General features: G+C 50.3%; 1 protein-coding gene across 1 annotated transcript; it reads left to right on the top strand.

The window, feature by feature from the left end:
• Positions 1 to 16,444: 16,444 nt before the first annotated feature.
• Positions 16,445 to 16,750, top strand: LOC308050060 (feather keratin Cos1-1/Cos1-3/Cos2-1-like; the record flags this gene model as incomplete). Its single annotated transcript, XM_080359986.1, has 1 exon — positions 16,445 to 16,750. The coding sequence occupies one exon, from the start codon at positions 16,445 to 16,447 to the stop codon at positions 16,748 to 16,750; it is 306 nt and encodes a 101-aa protein (XP_080216112.1).
• Positions 16,751 to 20,360: the final 3,610 nt, after the last annotated feature.

The following is a 20,360-nucleotide window of genomic DNA, read 5'->3' as shown; positions in this document are numbered from 1 at the left end:
GGATGACCACATTGGAGCTCTGGCACTGCCTGACACAGGGCTCATTGCAGCTGTTGGCCAGCGGGGTCGGGCCACAGGGCTGGCAGGGCACGCATGGGTTGCAGCAGGACATGTCTCTGGGATAGAGGCTCACCTGAGAGGACAGGATGAAACAGAGCATGACGTGCACATGAAAAGCAGCACTGCACCCAACCACAGAGGACACAAGGCACCTCCTGGACCAGCATACGCTGCCCACCTCAAATCCCAGCAGCCACCCCCACTAAGTCCCTGCCTCTCTCAGCAGAAGACCTTCTCTCCCCTTCCCTCTCCCATGAGAAGCAACTCTCACCCCAGGGCAAGGACAGTCCCTATCAGCTGAGACACACATTGAAAAAAGACACCGGATCCTGAAGCAGGAGGACAAGGGGCTTCACACTCACCTGATTCCCAAGGAGAAAGAAGCGAGAGAAGTGGATGAGAGAGCAGGGACTTGGGCTGCCATTTATAGGAATCCTGCATTGCCTCAGGCTCCGGCACTCTTGTGGAAGCAACAATTTTCTGACAAGCTCATGATGAATGTAAAACACATCGGGTAATGGCATGGGCTGTGTCCTGAATTCGTGCACTGCCGCCTTTTCATTTCCTGTTTTCTGCCATGTGCTTTCCCTTATGAAGCCTTTTTCTGTAAGTGCCAGGATGAAAGGCCTGAGGATATCCAGGCCAGACAGACGTCAGAGCGGGCAGAAGACTCCCGCCAGGTGCTGGTGGCATCCGGTTCAGGTAGGTGATTTTTAGCTGGGTCATTACTGTGGGCTCCTGTGTGGCAAAGTTATCCGGAAAAGGGCAACGCTTTAATGTTTCCCATCCGCCGACCAAAGGCTGACATTTGGGACAACATGTCATATCCTTTTCTCTTGTTTCCTCCACCTCTCTGATGGTCGTTCATTGCTGGGTGCAGGTGGGCTTCTGCTGGGGGTGTCTGATACTATCACGACACTAACAGTGCTCTCAGGATGAGTTTGCTGGGCTCCTCTGCCTCATGCCCTCTCCTTGCACTCTCTGCAGGTCGTCAGGAAATGCCAGGAGATTGTTTGGGGCCTGGTTTTCCCTTTGGAACTTGAATCCTTTTCTAGCACAGTGGTCCCCAGCATGTCCTCAACAAAGTACCCATTTGCTGATGGTTTTCTGGCTTTCTGTGAGCACACAGATTGTTGCATGCTTCGATGCAGACCTGCACGAGCACACTTGTACCCCTCTGTACCTCTGTGACCCTCATCATGAAGACACGTGCATGTTGTAGCAGGGGATTCTTCCCAGCGTAGAGCAGCAGGTTGCCCTTGCCAAAGGGAGCCCATTTGCAGCTGAGTGGTGGTGCTTTTGTCCTGGCAGAGAGGTTCTCAGAGAGCAGCTGGTTAGCCTCGTGGCTGAGTGAGGCAGTAGCTGTCAGCTCTCATCAGATGTGTATTAGACCGGGGTCCAGGTGTAGCTCTGCTGTGAGATGGAGGACCAAATCTCTGGGTGCATTAGGGAGAGTCCAAGACTTTTCAGTCAAACTCCTTTGCTTTTCAAGCACCAGGGCTTCCACGTCCCCATAAAAGAACTGAGTCGGAGGGCCCATCAGCTGTGTCTGAGAATGCAGGGACCTGTGTAGTAGGGAAAGCCACAAACACTCTGATGGTTTTCACAGGTAGGTCAGTCGAAGTCTGTGTTGGATCAGAAAGGAACTGTTGTGTATTGACCACAACCCCATAGTCTGCATCCCACTGTATTGTTTAAGAGTGGATCAACTAGAGAAGCCTGCAATGAAGGAGGGAAGTTGAGTCTGTTAAAAAGAGTTAAGGAATGCGGGGAAATTCTTAAGGCTATTTTGGATGGCTTTTACCATCCCGCTGCATTTCTTATTGTTAGCAATTTAAATTATTCTTCTCCAAGTCAGGCCTATTTTACCCCTAATGATCATTGGTGAGTAATACCCCTGTCTTTACCAGGACCCATGACGGTTTTCACCTTATGTTTTCCACCTGTCCCGTAGATGAAGGAGACAGTAGCCAGGTGGATGGGTGCCTGGAAAGCATCATAGGTCTTCTTGGATTTACAACAGTTATTTATGGCAGTTAAAAGGGACCAAGAGTGTCTGTCATTTCCATGCTTTACTTCTGCTTTCCATCTGTGCCATCACAACCAGCCTGTTTCTCCTGCTCTCGCTCTTCCTCTGCTGTGGGCTTGATCAGCGGTAATGTCAATTGATATTTGTGCTCGTGTACCTGGGACATACGATCCCTTTGCATGCCATGCCCCCTGGTTCTGGAGATGCTGGGAAGCCTAAGATGAGTCTCTCTGGCCAAAGCAATTTCTCCTGCAATCCTCTCCTTACATCCCCGTAGCCATCTTCTGTGTCTGAGCCTCCTGCCCAAGACCACCTCCACCCAGACCAAGAGGAATGGCCTCGAGTGCTTATGATGCTGCTGTCATCCCAGAGTCTCCTGCAGCACTGGGGTCTTCCCATGGACACAGCACAAGTTGGGATCACCACGCTTAAGGCATTCTCAAAGGCCAAGGGGAATGTTTCTGCGCAGAGACATAGCAAGGGAAGGGCTGAAATTGCCAAAAAAAGACCCTGGGCAACTGATGGGAGGGGAGGTAGATGCTGTGCAGCGGGGAGCAAGGGTTTATTTTCCTGAGGCCAGGGATCCTCCTGCATGGCCTGTAGCCACAAAGCCACCTCAGCCCAGCCTCAACCCCTCTTCATGACAATCCAGTTCTCCTCTGCCCTCTCCCATAATCACGATCTCAGAGCACTAACATGGGACCAAGGGAAAGGTATCAGTGGAGTTGTCCTTGAAGGCTGGACCCCTTCCTATAAGAGGAGGGCAAGGAGACAAGGGAGTTCTCATTCACTTGGTTCCTAATGTGAAGGAGTTGAATGAACTTTTTGAGGGAGTGACCAGTTGAACTAGTTTTTCTTTTGTTTTCACATGGCCTCGGGCTAAAAGGCACACAGTGCATAAGCTACAATTTTCCTGCATGCTCCTAAAGAATGGTAATTTTGCAGGTAATGACATCACACGTGCTGCTGTTTCTCTTTATGTTGCCTTTGAATTCCCGCTCTGAGTGCCCCAACGAGGGTGCTTGTCTAAGAAGTGAGAGTAGCTCTGGAGAGACATTTTGGACAGGGCTGGGCTGCAACGGTGTCTCCTGAAGGGGTGGGCGCAGGAGCTTTGCTGGACTTCAGCATGGGCTTGGTGTGGATTTGGACTGAAGAACACTGCAGTGATAGAGGACAATTGAATTCACGGTCCCTGTGTTTTGACCCGGAGAGAAACCTGAATTTCCTGGTATTGCTGCTGCACCTTGAGCTCTGCATTTCACAGAATCTTGGAATTGTTGAGATTGGAAGGCACCTCTGCAGATCACCTCGCCCAATGCCTCTGCTGCAGTAGGGTCAGCTAGAGCACATTGCCTAAGAGCTCTATCAAGACAGGACTGGACTATCTCCCCAGCTAAGACTCCACAAACTCTTTGAACTACCTCTTCCAGTGTTTGAACACCTCCACAGTGACAAAGCTTTTATTTGGAGCAGTGGATGCACAAGTGAGTTGGGAAGGGTTCTTCAAGGCAGGCAGAGCCCCCATGCAGCTTTCCACCACTGGTCACTCACTGCAGAGTTCCTAACTCACTGGGGTGTCTCAGTGGACCCCAAATCCCACAAGGGAAGAGGACTTTCCCCACAGTGGCCTGGTTGGAGGCAGGTGTGGAGCAGCACACAGTCAAGACCCTCGGCCCAGCTAGTCCAGAGGTGCCCTCTTCTGTCTACTGCTGAGGGGTGTCCTATGCAGGGCTCGCGCCATCTCCCAGAACACTTTGACCTCCCTGAAAAGGGTCTTTCTCTCCATCATTTGGGAAGGAGGAAAGGCACTGTGGTGTGGGCCAGAATGCCTGCATTTAAGGAAAAGCACCTAGTTCTGGGCCTCTGGTTTAAGCAGGAAAAGGAATTACTGGATGGAGTCCAGTGGCAGGCTAGGAAGACAATCAGAGCCTAGAGCATCTTTCTTAAGAGGAGAGACTGAGACAGCTGTGTCAGTTTAGCCTGGAGAAGAGAAGGCTGAGAGGTGATCTTAATGTTTACAAGTATCTTAAGAGTGGATGTCAAAATGATGGTACCAGAATCCTTTCAGGGCTGGCCAGTGATAGGATGATGAGCAACGGGCACAGGCTGAAGCACAGGAGCTTCCATCTGAACATGAGGAATAACTTCTTCTAGGGTGACAGAGCACAGGAACAGGCTGCCTAGAGAGGTTGTGGAGTCTCCTTCTCTGGAGACAGGCTGCTTTCCTCCGTGTGGTGATGTTAGCTGGTGTTTGAATCCCACTCTCCTTCTCCAGGCCGTAGGACCCCGAAGCTACAGAAGCTACATCTCCTGCATCTCAGCCACAGCCAAATAGTTTGTAAAAACAGTTTGGAGTCAGTGTCTCGTTAGAGGCTTGGAAAGAGACCTTACAGCACTGCTGGACTTATCTAGTATTGCTGGCACTTGGGATGCTTGGCTCTGTCCAGCGTTGGTGCTCTTTACTGGTGCCGTTGGCTACATGCCTCATGTTCACCATCTTCCTCCTCTCATCCTCCCCAGGCTCTCAATCTTTTTCCAATAACTCCTGGTCATGGGCAAGCCTCATTCACAACGCCAGGTGAATCCTGTAACACCAAAGCATTTACAAGAGTCAGATGTAAAGACCCTGGGAAACAGCTCAGCCCTTTGAAGCTGCCTGGAGCCAAGATAAAATGAGTTGTCCAGGGTTGGGCTTTCCCCTCACTGAGACCAGAGGGCTGTGGCACTGTCTCTGACCTCTCACATGAGGGGCTGAGACTGTGTCAGTGCCTGGTACTGACACAGAGGGGTGTCAATGTGGGACTCGGAATGGTCAGGCACAACTATGTACACACACACATGCACTAAACACGTATCCAACGTGCTCACGTGTTAAACAGGAATCTCAGAGATGTACAGACACAAGCAAATATGCACAAGGCCAGAGACGTGCAAAGAATTATACAGGAAAATAGAAACACAGTCTCACCAGAGGCACACAGGTGTGTGCACGGCCAGGCAGACAAGCACATGGATGAGCATGTAGGGAACCAAACAGACTGGTACACAGGCACGCTAACAGGCACATTCTTACAGATGAGCACATAGAAATGGACGGGACTGAGGAGCTGCCAGGGACCTCCCCTCCAGAGCAGGGATGGGGCACTCTAAGCAGAACAGATGCACGGGCAGCATCACCTGGGGAGTCTCAGGGACCCACGGACTGCCCAGAGACAGGAGGAGGCCAAATAGGTTGCAATTTCCTCCTGAGGGCAGCTTAGAGCGAAAAGGAGATGAAAACATGAAGTGCAGCCCACCCTCCTAGGAATATGAGAGCCAGAGACTGGTGGAGAGAGGCAAGGAAGAACGACAGAGGGCAGTGCACACAGTCACAGGAGTGCTTGGGGACAAGTCAAGGATTGCAGTGCTGGGAGCAGCTGGGGGCCTTGCTGTCATTAAGTTCACACAAAAGAACCCACCAGAGATTCTCAGGGTGGCACCACCTGCCTCTACTTCTGAACACAATGATTCATTCTTGCCCCAGAAATCCTGGGATTTCTCATCAAGCCTTCTAAAGAAGCGCCCATGACAGAAGGGACATGAACTAAAAAGAAATACATGTCAACATGTGTCCAACCCAGAAATCGTCAGGCCTCTAATCCCGGCAGTTAAAGAGGAAGCCTTCACGTAGGAAAATATGTGGAGATACCAGGAAATGGAAAGGCAGCAGTGCAGGACACCAGGACACAGCCCATACCATTAGCTGGTGTGTTTTGCATTCACCACCAGCTTGTCAGAAAATTATTACTTCCACAAAGGGAGCCTGGGCCTGAGGCATTGCAGGACTCCTATAAAAGGCAGCCCAACTCTCTGCTCTCACATCCACTTCTTTCGCCTCCTTCTCCTTGGGAATCAGGTGAGTCTGAGGTCTCTTCTTCTCCTGCTTCTGGATGCAGTGTCTTTTTTCAATGTGTGTGTCATCTGAAAGGGTCTGTCCTGATGGGAGCTTTTTCCTGTGGGAGAGGGAAGTGGACAGAAGGGAGTTTGGGACAGAGAGAGTTTGGGACTTAGTGGAGGAGGCTTCTAGGATTTGATGTGGGCAGTGTATGCTGGGCCAGGGGGTGCCTTGGCTCCAAGGTGTTTTGGTGCAGTGCTGCTTCTCAAGAGTATCCCCTCATGCTTTATTTCCTCCTGCCCTCTCTCTCAGGTGAACCTCTGTCTCAGAGAAATGTCCTGCTGCAACCCATGCGTGCCCTGCCAGCCCTGTGGCCCAACCCCACTGGCCAACAGCTGCAATGAGCCCTGTTGCAGGCAGTGCCAGAGCTCCACCGTTGTCATTGAGCCCTCCCCCGTGGTGGTGACCCTGCCTGGCCCCATCCTCAGCTCCTTCCCTCAGAACACCGTTGTGGGCTCCTCCACCTCTGCTGCTGTTGGCAGCATCCTCAGCTGTGAGGGAGTGCCCATCAACTCTGGGGGCTTTGACCTCTCCTGCATTACCAGCCGCTACTGTGGCAACAGATGTCGCCCCTGCTAAAGCTGCTGGCAACGTCCTTGGGCAAGAGCCTGCTGAGACCTTGGAACATGGTCCTTGAAGGGAAATAGAGCTTCATGGCATTGCGTTCAGAATTTTGAACCATTGTTTCCTTCTTCCTCTTGTGTCTCTGCCTTTTTCCTTTGCCGATTCTGTCTCCAAGGCCAGCCTAGCAGTGACCTGTTTCTCTCTCGCCCTTCAGGAGTTTCACCACATCCTTGGGGCTGTCTGTGGTGCTCCCTCTGAGCCACCTCCTTTCCTTCTTGTGACTCATTAAAGTTGTGCTGCATCCAAGCCTGGGCCTCTGAGTCCTGTTTTGCTCTTCGGCAACTCTTCCATTCTTGTCAGGGAAAAAGGTGGATGAAGGGGAGGGTGGGACTCCTTGCAGTGGATTTGGTCATTTTGCAATGCATTAATTTCATGTTTTCATAAATAAATTGAGTGGAGTTGGTCGTGAGGGACAGTCAACTTAGTGGGTGTCTCACCCTTGCTTTGCTCCCTTGAGCAAAGACATAGGCATTTCTTAACCAACATTCTCTGCTCTTCCCAGTCACACCTGATATAATCTCCAGCCATGGTCCACATTAGACCTAGAGGGCACTTCGGTCATTTAAAGTAAACAATTAAGAATGAGATAATTAAGAAACCAATGCACCCAGGAACTGTCACACATGCAATTACATGCAACGGGAATCAGCCATTTCATGGCAATGATGAGTTCCAGCAGAGTAGGAATGTTGGTCAAAACTCTGCCACGTCCTTTCTGCTCTGGTCCATTTCCACACCTGAGCCCTGGCATGATCAGACCCTTATCTGGGGTAAGTGGTTTCTCTCAGTCAGAAACAAAGGTGGTTTGTCCTTCTGAAAGTAACTAAAATAGTAGATTTAATCCACCACGGCTTTCCTCCTTCCCTTTTGTCTGGACAACTGATTCCTTCTGGTCATATACAGGACCATGACAATGGAGAAGAAGACACCTATAATTGATCTCATTGCCCTGGGCCTTTAATGCCTCCCAGGGTGGGCACATGGCCCCATGTGCCATTCTCTTCTCCATGTATCTTTGAATCCTGGAAGAGAATGACCTCCATTCTTCTGTCTCCTTGTATTTCCTTGGTGGAGACTGGAAAAACTACCACTGTTGTGTCAAAGATGATGGACACTTTCCTTGCTTTGAGGAAAATCATCTACGTTGTCTGCTTCTGGGCACAGTGATTCTGATGTATTCTAGTCTTCCTGGCTATCACTGAGCTCATGATCCTCCCACTTATGGCCTGGAATTGTAACGTCACCATATGCAAAACCTCTTTCCTGCAAGCCTTGGTAGCAATGGCATTGGGATTCTGGTCATCTTCACACCATTGTCACTTCTGCTGAGTGGCCCTTCTGCATCAAGAAAGCCACTGCTGAGTTCCAAGTCCCCTGACTCAGCCTTCCCTGATCCTGATCTGACAGCCACCACCACTCTCGTGTATGCATCTAATTGGACCAAAGGGAGGGAGAACCTGTTCTCTGAGGAAAGGCTGAAGGAAATAGGTCTTTTTCTGCTGGATGAACAGAAGGCTTGGGCAGACCTCCTCAACATATTCTAGTACATAAATAATATCAACAAATAGCATGGCAGCTCTCTCATTCAAAGGAGCCACATGCAGTAGACAAGCAACGAGACTAAGCGTCACTGGGAGAGGTTTCAGTTTGACATAAGAAATACCTTTTGTACATTAAGACCAATCCTTCACTGGAATGACCTCCCAGGGATGTGGTACGGTTCCCATCACTGCAAGTTTCCACAATGTGATTGGATAGGGTGGTAGCCGGTCTCATCTTGTCTCCCATGAAAGTTTGGACCAGGCGACCATTCAAGGTCACTAGGTCACTTCCACTATTCAATATTCTATGATTCCCTGTCCCTCCCAGTAATACCCTTTAATTGTGATGTCACAATATGCCATCTCCTCTACTGCACCACTGTCATCATAAGAAAATCCCCATTCAAAAAGAGTTTATTGCAATTGAGATACATTTTTTTTTTTTTTTTTTTTTTTTTTTTCTCAGAGAAAATAGGATAGTGGGATAGTGCATGACTGTTGTCCTCTTCATTTCCAAGACTTATTCACTGTAGAAGACATACTCTGCAGGGAGGAAATAGCAAAGAGGGACACAAACCTTCGATCTTCTTCTCTAGAAGCACAGTCATGATCAAGAGAAATGAGAACACCCAAAGTGTGAGTCAGCAGGTCCATATGAGAATTCCATCTAGAGCTGCAGATGCATGTATCCACAGGACTGTCTTGATTACCTAAGTATTCTAGGTGACAGCTCTCTTGTGCATGGAGGCGCTCCATGCTGGGGTCCATTGCCTGGGCCCCAGGGCGGATCAGGTCCGTGGCAGCATGCGGGGGCTTGTCTTCCTGGGTTGAGGAACAGTACGTTTCCTCCCAGTATAACCACCAACACTGGTGCTGTTTACTGCAGGGCTTGGTGAGGGAAGAGGTGTCCTGTCATGAGGGCACAGCCCTGCACTTTGGTGTGCCCTTGGGGTTTCCAGGGGTGCGGAGGGTCTCTTGCAGGACAGCTCTCCAATGACCAGGGACTGCACTGCTGGGAAGACACTGTCATTCAAGCCATCTGACCAGACACCCTCTGTGCAATCATGACAGAATAATGGCCAGAAAATGCGCCTTTGAACACTCAGTGCTGTCCCGGGGTTGTGGTGGACCTTACGCTCATTAGATTGACAGCAAGTGGAGACTCCAATATGTGGCCTGAGTGTGGCTGATACAAATCCCAACTTAGGAATTATCTCAGCCAAGTGTAAGGTGCTACCCACGGGAAAACATCATCCCAGCACAGGCTGGGACCTAGCTGGCTGGGGAGCACCTCTGTGGAAAGGGACCTGGTGGTCCTGCTGGACAAGCAGCTCAATAGAAGTGAACAACGTCCTGCTGCAGCAAAGAAGGCCAACAGGATGCCCGATTGCATTAGCAAGGGCATGACCAGTGGAGACAAAAGAAGTCATTATCACACTCTCCTCAGAGCTTGTCAGGCCAAATCTTAAATTTGTGTTCAATTTTGGTCACTGCAGTACAACAAATATGTGGATGGACTGGAAATATTCCAGAGAAGGCTCACAAAGATGATCAATGGACTAAGAATCTGCAGCATAAGGAAAGGCTGAGAGAACTGGGGTTGTTCAGCTTGGAGAAGCATAGGGGAGAGCTCAGCACTATGCTCCAGGATTATAAGAGTGCCTGGAAAGAAGATGGAGACTCCCTTGTTACAAGCAATCACATGGAAAAGATGAGGGGCCATAGGTGCAAGCTACTCCTGGGACGTATCTGATTGAACCCCTGAGCAAAATTATTCTATGCTATTGTATGATCTGGATGCACCCAGTGTGTGGAGAGCAACTGGGCCCTGCCAGATGCTGAAGGACTGCATGAGGTTCCTCTGTCTTGCTGTCTGTGCCCATGTGTGTTGACCGTGCACACTAGATCAGGTAACAGAGGGGAAGGAATGAGGGAGATGAGAGTGTGGATTGTCCCCAGGACTTGCTGTTTCCCAGCCTCACACCTGCCACACTTTGGAACCCTTTACTCACTTAAGGCCATTGCCTGTAGCATTAGCCATGAACGTGTTCTTCAGCTCCAAAGGAAAGGCCATAAAACAATCCACTGCAGGGAGTCCAACCCTCCCCTTCCTCCACGTTTTCCCTGAGCAGACTAGAAGAGTTGCCTCAGAACAAAGGAGGACTCAGAGGCCCAGACTCAGATGCAGCACAAGTTTAATGAGACTCAAGAAGAAAAGGAGGTGGCTCAGAGGGAGCACCATGGACAGCCATAAGATTGCAGTGAAACTCCTACAGAGTGTCAGTCTGCCTGCCCTGCAGAGGGAGGGACAAAAACAGGTCCCTGCCACACTGCGCTTGGGAGACAGAATCGGAAAAAGCAAGAGAGAGAGACATGAGTCGAAGAAGGAAACAAGAGATCAAAGCTCTGAATGCAATGCCATGAAGCTCTACCTCCTTTCAGGGACCATGTTCCAAGGCCTTGAGAGGTACTTGCCCAAGGACATTGCCAGCATCTTTAGCAGGGTCTGCATCTGCTGCCACAGTAGCGGCTGGTAATGCAGGAGAGGTCAAAGCCCCCAGAGTTGATGGGCACTCCCTCACAGCTGAGGATGCTGCCAACAGCAGCAGAGGTGGAGGAGCCCACAACGGTGTTCTGAGGGAAGGAGCTGAGGATGGGGCCAGGCAGGGTCACCACCACGGCGGAGGGCTGGATGACCACATTGGAGCTCTGGCACTGCCTGACACAGGGCTCATTGCAGCTGTTGGCCAGCGGGGTCGGGCCACAGGGCTGGCAGGGCACGCATGGGTTGCAGCAGGACATGTCTCTGGGATAGAGGCTCACCTGAGAGGACAGGATGAAACAGAGCATGACGTGCACATGAAAAGCAGCACTGCACCCAACCACAGAGGACACAAGGCACCTCCTGGACCAGCATACGCTGCCCACCTCAAATCCCAGCAGCCACCCCCACTAAGTCCCTGCCTCTCTCAGCAGAAGACCTTCTCTCCCCTTCCCTCTCCCATGAGAAGCAACTCTCACCCCAGGGCAAGGACAGTCCCTATCAGCTGAGACACACATTGAAAAAAGACACCGGATCCTGAAGCAGGAGGACAAGGGGCTTCACACTCACCTGATTCCCCAGGAGAAAGAAGCAAGAGAAGTGGATGAGAGAGCAGGGATTTGGGCTGCCATTTATAGGAGTCCTGCACTGCCTCAGGCTCCGGCACCCTTTGTGGGAGCAACAATTTTCTGACAAGCTCATGATGAATGTAAAACACATCGGGTAATGGCATGGGCTGTGTCCTGAATTCGTGCACTGCCGCCTTTTCATTTCCTGTTTTCTGCCATGTGCTTTCCCTTATGAAGCCTTTTTCAGTTAATGCCAGGATGAAAGGCCTGAGGATTTCCAGTGTAGACATATGTCAGCGCGGGCAGAAGACTCAGGCCAAGTGCTGGTGGCATCCGGTTCAGGTAGGTGATTTTCAGCTGGGTCATTACTGTGGGCTTCTTTGTGGCAAAATTGTCCGGAAAAGGGCAACGCTGTAACGTTTCCCATCCGCTGACCAAAGGCTGACATTTGGGACAACATGCCATATCCTTTTCTCTTGTTTCCTCCACCTCTCTGATGGTTGTTCATTGCTGGGTGCAGGTGGGCTTCTGCTGGGAGCGTCTAATACTATCACGACACTAACAGTGCTCTCAGGATGAGTTTGCTGGGCTCTTTTGCCTCATGCCCTCTCCTCACACTCTCTGCAGGTCCTCAGGAAATGCCAGGAGATTGTTTGGGGCCTGGTTTTCCCTTTGGAACTTGAATCCTTTTCTAGCACAGTGGTCCCCAGCATGTCCTCAACAAAGTACCCATTTGCTGATGGTTTTCTGGCTTTCTGTGAGCATACAGATTGTTACATGGTTCAACACAGACCTGCACATGCACACTTGTGTCTCTCTGTACCTCTGTGACCCTCATCATAAAGACACGTGCATGTTGTAGCAGGGGACTCCCCCCTGGTGAGTTCAAGAGCAGAGTAGAGCAGGAGGTTGCTCTTGCCAAAAGTAGCCGATTTGCAGCTGAGTGGTGGTGCTTTTGTCCTGGCAGAGAGGTTCTCAGAGAGCAGCTGGTCAGCGTCGTGGCTGAGTGAGGCAGTAGCTGTCAGCTCTCATCAGATGTGTATTAGACCGGGGTCCAGGTGTAGCTCTGCTGTGAGATGGAGGACCAAATCTCTGGGTGCATTAGGGAGAGTCCAAGACTTTTCAGTCAAACTCCTTTGCTTTTCAAGCACCAGGGCTTCCACGTCCCCATAAAAGAACTGAGTCGGAGGGCCCATCAGCTGTGTCTGAGAATGCAGGGACCTGTGTAGTAGGGAAAGCCACAAACACTCTGATGGTTTTCACAGGTAGGTCAGTCGAAGTCTGTGTTGGATCAGAAAGGGTCTGTTGTGTATTGACCACAACCCCATATTCTGCATCCCACTATATTGTTTAAGAGTGAATCAAATAGATAAGCCTGCAATGAAGGATTGAAGTTGAATCTTTTAAAAAAGAGTTAAGGAATGTGGGGAAATTCTTAAGGCTATTTTGGATGGCTTTTACCATCCCGCTGCATTTCTTATTGTTAGCAATTTAAATTATTCTTCTCCAAGTCAGGCCTATTTTGCCCCTAATGATCATTGGTGAGTAATACCCCTGTCTTTACCAGGACCCATGACGGTTTTCACCTTATGTTTTCCACCTGTCCCGTAGATGAAGGAGACAGTAGCCAGGTGGGTGGGTGCCTGGAAGCCAACCAAGGTCTTCTTGGATTTGCAACAGTTATGGCAGTTAAAAGGGACCAGGAGTGTCTGTTATTTCCATGCTTTATTTTTACTTTCTATCTGTGCCATCACAACCAGCCTGTTTCTCCTGCTCTTGCTCTTGCTCTGCTGTGGGCTTGATCAGCGGTAATGTCAATTGATATTTGTGCTCGTGTGCCCGGGACATACAATCCCTTTGCATGCCATGCCCCCTGGTTCTGGAGATGCTGGGAAGTCTAAGATGAGTCTCTCTGGCCAAAGCAATTTCTCCTGCAATCCTCTCCTTACATCCCCGTAGCCATCTTCTGTGTCTGAGCCTCCTGCCCAAGACCACCTCCACCCAGACCAAGAGGAATGGCCTCGAGTGTTTATGATGCTGCTGTCATCCCAGGGTCTCCTGCAGCACTGGGGTCTTCCCATGGACACAGCACAAGTTGGGACCACCATGCTTAAGGCATTCTCAAAGGCCAAGGGGAATGTTTCTGAGCAGAGACATAGCAAGGGAAGGGCTGAAATTGCCAAAAAAGACCCTGGGCAACTGATGGGAGGGGAGGTAGATGCTGTGCAGCGGGGAGCAAGGGTTTATTTTCCTGAGGCCAGGGATCCTCCTGCATGGCCTGTAGCCACAAAGCCACCTCAGCCCAGCCTCAACCCCTCTTCATGACAATCCAGTTCTCCTCTGCCCTCTCCCATAATCACGATCTCAGAGCACTAACATGGGACCAAGGGAAAAGTATCAGTGGAGTTGTCCTTGAAGGCTGGACCCCTTCCTATAAGAGGAGGGCAAGGAGACAAGAGAGTTCTCATTCACTTGGTTCCTAATGTGAAGGAGTTGAATGAACTTTTTGAGGGAGTGACCAGTTGAACTAGTTTTTCTGTTGTCTTCACATGGCCTCGGGCTAAAAGGCACACAGTGCATAAGCTACAATTTTCCTGCATGCTCCTAAAGAATGGTAATTTTGCAGGTAATGACATCACACGTGCTGCTGTTTCTCTTTATGTTGCCTTTGAATTCCCGCTCTGAGTGCCCCAACAAGGGTACTTGTCTAAGAAGCGAGAGTAGCTCTGGAGAGACATTTTGGACAGGGCTGGACTGCAACGGTTACTCCTGAAGGGGTGGGCGCAGGAGCTTTGCTGGACTTCAGCATGGGCCTGGTGCGTATTTGGACAGAAGAACACTGCAGTGATAGGGGACCATTAAATTCACGGTCCCTGTGTTTTGACCCGGAGAGAAACCTGAATTTCCTGGTATTGCTGCTGCACCTTGAGCTCTGCATTTCACAGAATCTTGGAATTGTTGAGGTTGGAAGGCACCTCTGCAGATCACCTCGCCCAATGCCTCTGCTGCAGTAGGGTCCGCTGGAGCACATTTCCTAAGAACTCTATCAAGACAGGACTGGACTATCTCCACAGCTAAGACTCCACAATCTCTTTGAACTACCTCTTCCAGTGTTTGAACACCTCCACAGTGACAATGCTTTTATTTGGAGCAGTGGATGTACAAGCGGGATGGGAAGGGTTCTTCAAGGCAAGCAGAGCCCCCATGCAGCTTTCCACCACTGGTCACTCACTGCAGAGTTCCCAACTCACTGGGGTGTCTCAGTGGACCCCAAATCCCACAAGGGAAGAGGACTTTCCCCACAGTGGCCTGTTGGGAGGCAGGTGTGGAGCAGTGCACATCTAGTCCAGAGGTGCCCTCTTCTGTCTACTGCTGAGGGGTGTCCTATGCAGGGAATGCGCCATCTCCCAGAACACTTTGAGAACCCTGAGAGCACTTGGGATGCTTGGCTCTGTCCAGCGTTGGTACTCTTTACTGGTGCCGTTGGCTACACAGCTCATGTTCATCATCACGTCCTCTCAGCCTCCCCAGGCTCTCAATCTTTTTCCAGTAACTCCTGGCTATGGACAAGCCTCATTCACAGAGCCAGGTGAATCCTGTAACACCAAAGCATTTACAAGCATCAGATGCAAAGACCCTGGGAAACAGCTCAGCCCTTTGAAGCTGCCTGGAGCCAAGATAAAATGAGTTGTCCAGGGTTGGGCTTTCTCCTCACTGAGACCAGAGGGCTGTGGCACTGTCCCTGACCTCTCACATGAGGGATTGAGACTGTGTCAGCTCACGTGTGCATCAGGAATCTCAGAGATGTACAGACACAAGCAAATATGCACGAGACCAGAGACGTGCAAAGAATTGTACAGGAAAATAGAAACACAGTCTCACCAGATGCACACAGGTGTGTGCACGGCCAGGCAGACAAGCACATGGATGAGCATGTAGGGAATCAAACAGACTGGTACACAGGCACGCTAACAGGCACATTCTTACAGATGAGCACATAGAAATGGACGGGACTGAGGAGCTGCCAGGGACCTCCCCTCCAGAGCAGGGATGGGGCACTCTAAGCAGAACAGATGCACGAGCAGCATTGCTTGGGGAGTCTCAGGGACCCACGGACTGCCCAGAGACAGGAGGAGGCCAAATAGGTTGCAGCTTCCTCCTGAGGGCAGCTTAGAGCGAAAGGGAGATGAAAACATGAAGTGCAGCCCACCCTCCTCGGAATATGAGAGCCAGAGACTGGTGGAGAGAGGCAAGGAAGAACGGCAGAGGGCAGTGCACACAGTCACAGGAGTGCTTGGGGACAAGTCAAGGATTGCAGTGCTGGGAGCAGCTGGGGCCCTTGCTGTCGTTAAGATCATACAAAAGAACCCACCAGAGTTTCCCAGGCTGACACCACCTGCCTCCACTTGACCCTCCTGTTCTGAGTCCCTGTCTTCTGAACACAATGATTCATTCTTGCCCCAGAAATCCTGGGATTTCTCATCAAGCCTTCTAAAGAAGCGTCCGTGACAGAAGGGACATGAACTAAAAAGAAATACGTTCCAACATGTGTCCAACCCAGAAATCGTCAGGCCTCTAATCCCGGCAGTTAAAGAGGAAGCCTTCACGTAGGAAAATATGTGGAGATACCAGGAAATGGAAAGGCAGCAGTGCAGGAAACCAGGACACAGCCCATACCATTAGCTGGTGTGTTTTGCATTCACCACCAGCTTGTCAGAAAATTATTACTTCCACAAAGGGAGCCTGGGCCTGAGGCATTGCAGGACTCCTATAAAAGGCAGCCCAACTCTCTGCTCTCTCATCCACTTCTTTTGCCTCTTTCTCCTTGGGAATCAGGTGAGTCTGAGGTCTCTTCTTCTCCTGCTTCTGGATGCAGTGTCTTTCTTCAATGTGTGTGTCATCTGAAAGGGTCTGTCCTGATGGGAGCTTTTTCCTGTGGGAGAGGGAAGTGGACAAAAGGTCTTCCACAGCGAGGGTTTGGGACTTAGTGGAGGAGACTTCTCGGATGTATTGTGGGCAGCGTATGCTGGGCCAGGAGGTGCCTTGGCTCCACGGTGTTTTGGTGCAGTGCTGCTTCTCAAGAGCAACCCCTCATGCTTTATTTCCTCCTGCCCTCTCTCTCAGGTGAACCTCTGTCCCAGAGACATGTCCTGCTGCAACCCATGCGTGCCCTGCCAGCCCTGTGGCCCAACCCCACTGGCCAACAGCTGCAATGAGCCCTGTGTCAGGCAGTGCCAGAGCTCCACCGTTGTCATTGAGCCCTCCCCCGTGGTGGTGACCCTGCCCGGCCCCATCCTCAGCTCCTTCCCTCAGAACACCGTTGTGGGCTCCTCCACCTCTGCTGCTGTTGGCAGCATCCTCAGCTGTGAGGGAGTGCCCATCAACTCTGGGGGCTTTGACCTCTCCTGCATTACCAGCCGCTACTGTGGCAACAGGTGTCGCCCCTGCTAAAGCTGCTGGCAACTTCCTTGGGCAAGAACCTGCTAAGACCTTTGAACATGGTCCTTGCAAGGAAATAGAGCTTCATGGCATTGCATTCAGACCTTTGAACCATTGTTTCCTTCTTCCACTTGTGTCTCTGCCTTTTTCCTTTGCCGATTCTGTTTCAAAGGCCAGCCTAGCAGTGATCTGTTTCTCTCTCACCCTTCAGGAGTTTCACCACATCCTTGGGGCTGTCTGTGGTGCTCCCTCTGAGCCACCTCCTTTCCTTCTTGAGACTCATTAAAGTTGTGCTGCATCCAAGCCTGGGCCTCTGAGTCCTGTTTTGCTCTTTGGCAACTCTTCCATTCTTGTCAGGGAAAAAGGTGGATGAAGGGGAGGGTGGGACTCCTTGCAGTGGATTTGGTCATTTTGCAATGCATTAATTTCATGTTTTCATAAATAAATTGAGTGGAGTTGGTCGTGAGGGACAGTCAACTTAGTGGGTGTCTCACCCTTGCTTTGCTCCCTTGAGCAAAGACATAGGCATTTCTTAACCAACATTCTCTGCTCTTCCCAGTCACACCTGATATAATCTCCAGCCATGGTCCACATTAGACCTAGAGGGCACTTTGGTCATTTAAATTAAACAATTAAGAATGAGGTAATTAAGAAACCAATGCACCCAGGAACTGTCACACATGCAATTACATGCAACGGGAATCAGCCATTTCATGGCAATGGTGAGTTCCAGCAGAGCAGGAATGTTGGTCAAAACTCTGCCAGGTCCTTTCTGCTCTGGTCCACTTTCACACCTGAGCCCTGGCATGGTCAGACCCTTATCTGGGGTAAGTGGTTTCTCTCAGTCAGAAACAAAGGTGGTTTGTCCTTCTGAAAGTAACTAAAATAGTAGATTTAATCCACCACGGCTTTCCTCCTTCCCTTTTGTCTGGACAACTGATTCCTTCTGGTCATGTACGGGACGATGGCAATGGAGAAGAAGACACCTGTAATTGATCTCATTGCCCTGGGCCTTTAATGCCTCCCAGGGTGGGCACATGGCCCCATGTGCCATTCTCTTCTCCATGTATCTTTGAATCCTGGAAGAGAATGACCTCCATTCTTCTGTCTCCTTGTATTTCCTTGGTGGAGACTGGAAAAACTACCACCGTTGTGTCAAAAATGACGGACACTTTCCTTGCTTTGAGGAAAATCATCTACGTTGCCTCCTTCTGGGCACAGTGATTCTGATGTATTCCAGTCTTCCTGGCTATCACTGAGCTCATGATCCTCCCACTTATGTCCTGGAATTGTAACGTCACCATATGCAAAACCTCTTTCCTGTTAGCCTTGGTAGCAATGGCATTGGGATTCTGGTCATCTTCACACCATTGTCACTTCTGCTGAGTGGCCCTTCTGCATCAAGAAAGCCACTGCTGAGTTCCAAGTCCCCTGACTCAGCCTTCCCTGATCCTGATCTGACAGCCACCACCACTCTCGTGTATGCATCTAATTGGACCAAAGGGAGGGAGAACCTGTTCTCTGAGGAAAGCCTGAAGGAGATAGGTCTTTTTCTGCTGGATGAATAGAAGGCTTGGGCAGACCTCCTCAACATATTGTAGTACTTAAATAATATCGAAAAAGAGCATGGCAGCTCTCTCATTCAAAGGAGCCACATGGAGAAGAAAAGCGACAATGAGTCCAAGCGTCACTGGGAGAGGTTTCAGTTTGACAGAAGAAATACCTTTTTTACAGTAGGACCAGTCCTTCACTGGAATGACCTCCCAGGGATGTGGTAGGGTTCCCATCACTGCAAATTTCCACGATGTGATTGGACAGGGTGGTAGCCAATCTCATCTTGTCTCTCTTTCCCATGAAAGATTGGACCAGGTGATAATTCAAGGTCACTTCCACTATTCAATATTCTATGATTCCCTGTCCCTCCCAGTAATAGCCTTCAGTCGTGATGTCACAATATGCCATCCACTCTACTGCACCACTGTCATCACAAGAAAATCCTCATTCCAAAAGAGTTTATTGCATTTGAGTTACACTTTTTTTTTTTTTTTTTTTTTTTTTTTTTTAAGAAAAAATAGGATAGTGCATGGCTGTTGTCCTCTTCATTTCCAAGACTTCTTCACTCTAAAAGACATACTCTGCAGGCAGGGAATAGCAAAGAGAAACAAGAACCTTCGATCTTCTTCTCTAGAAGAATAGTTACAGTCAAGAGAATTGAGAATCCCCAAACTATGAGTCAGCAGGTCCATCTGAGACTTCCATCTCGAGTGGCAGATGCATGTATCCAGAGGACTGTCTTGATTTGATAGGTCTTGTAGGCAACAGCTTCCATGTGCATGGAGACGCTCCATGCTGGCGTCCATTGCCTGGGCCCCAGGGCAGAGTAGGCCCGTGGCAGCATGCGGGGGGCTTGTCTTCCTGGGTTGAGGACCAGTACGTTTCCTCCCAGTATAACCACCAACACTGGTGTTGTTTACTGCAGAGCTTGGTGGGGGGAGAGGTGACCTATCATGAGGGCACAGGCCTGCACTTTGGGGTGGCCATGGGGTTCCCAGGGGTGTGCAGGGTATCTTGCAGGACAGATCTCCAATAACCAGGGACTACACTGCTGGGAAGACCCTGACATGGAAGCCATCTGCCCAGTCACCCCCTGTGCAATCATGACAGATTAACGGCCAGAAAATGCGCCTTTGAACACTCAGTGCTGTCCCGGGGTTGTGGTGCCATTGGCTACACGCCTCATGTTCACCATCTTCCTCCTCTCAGCCTCCCCAGGCTCTCAATCTTTTCCCAATAACTCCTGGCCGTGGACAAGCCTCATTCACAGAGCCCGGTGAATCCTGTAACACCAAAGCATTTACAAGCGTCAGATGCAAAGACCTTGTGAAACAGCTCAGCTCTTTGAAGCTGCCTGGAGCCAAGATAAAATGAGTTGTCCAGGGTTGGGCTTTCTCCTCACTGAGACCAGAGGGCTGTGGCACTGTCCCTGACCTCTCACATGAGGGGCTGAGACTGTGATAGTGCCTGGTACTGACACAGAGGGGTGTCAACGTGGGACTCGGAATGGTCAGGCACAACTATGTACACACACACATGCACTAAACACGTATCCAACGTGCTCACGTGTGCAACAGAAATCTCAGAGATGTACAGACACAAGCAAATATGCACGAGGCCAGAGACGTGCAAAGAATTGTACAGGAAAATAGAAACACAGTCTCACCAGAGGCACACAGGTGTGTGCACGGCCAGGCAGACAAGCACGTGGATGTGCATGTAGGGAATCAAACAGACTGGTACACAGACACGCTAACAGGCACATTCTTACAGATGAGCACATAGAAATGGACGGGACTGAGGAGCTGCCAGGGACCTCCCCTCCAGAGCAGGGATGGGGCACTCTAAGCAGAACAGATGCACGGGCAGCATTGCTTGGGGAGTCTCAGGGATCCATGGACTGCCCAGAGACAGGAGGAGACCAAATAGGTTGCAGTTTCCTCCTGAGGGCAGCTTAGAGTGAAAGAGAGATGAAAACATGAAGCGCAGCCCACCCTCCTAGGAATATGAGAACCAGATACTGGTGGAGAGAGCCAAGGAAGAACAACAGAGGGCAGTGCACACAGTC

Source organism: Nesoenas mayeri, assembly GCF_963082525.1.
Source record: "Nesoenas mayeri genome assembly, chromosome: 26".
Classification (NCBI taxonomy): domain Eukaryota; kingdom Metazoa; phylum Chordata; class Aves; order Columbiformes; family Columbidae; genus Nesoenas; species Nesoenas mayeri.
The sequence above is the reverse complement of the archived record's forward strand: the minus strand, read 5'-3'. Positions and strand labels throughout refer to the sequence as shown.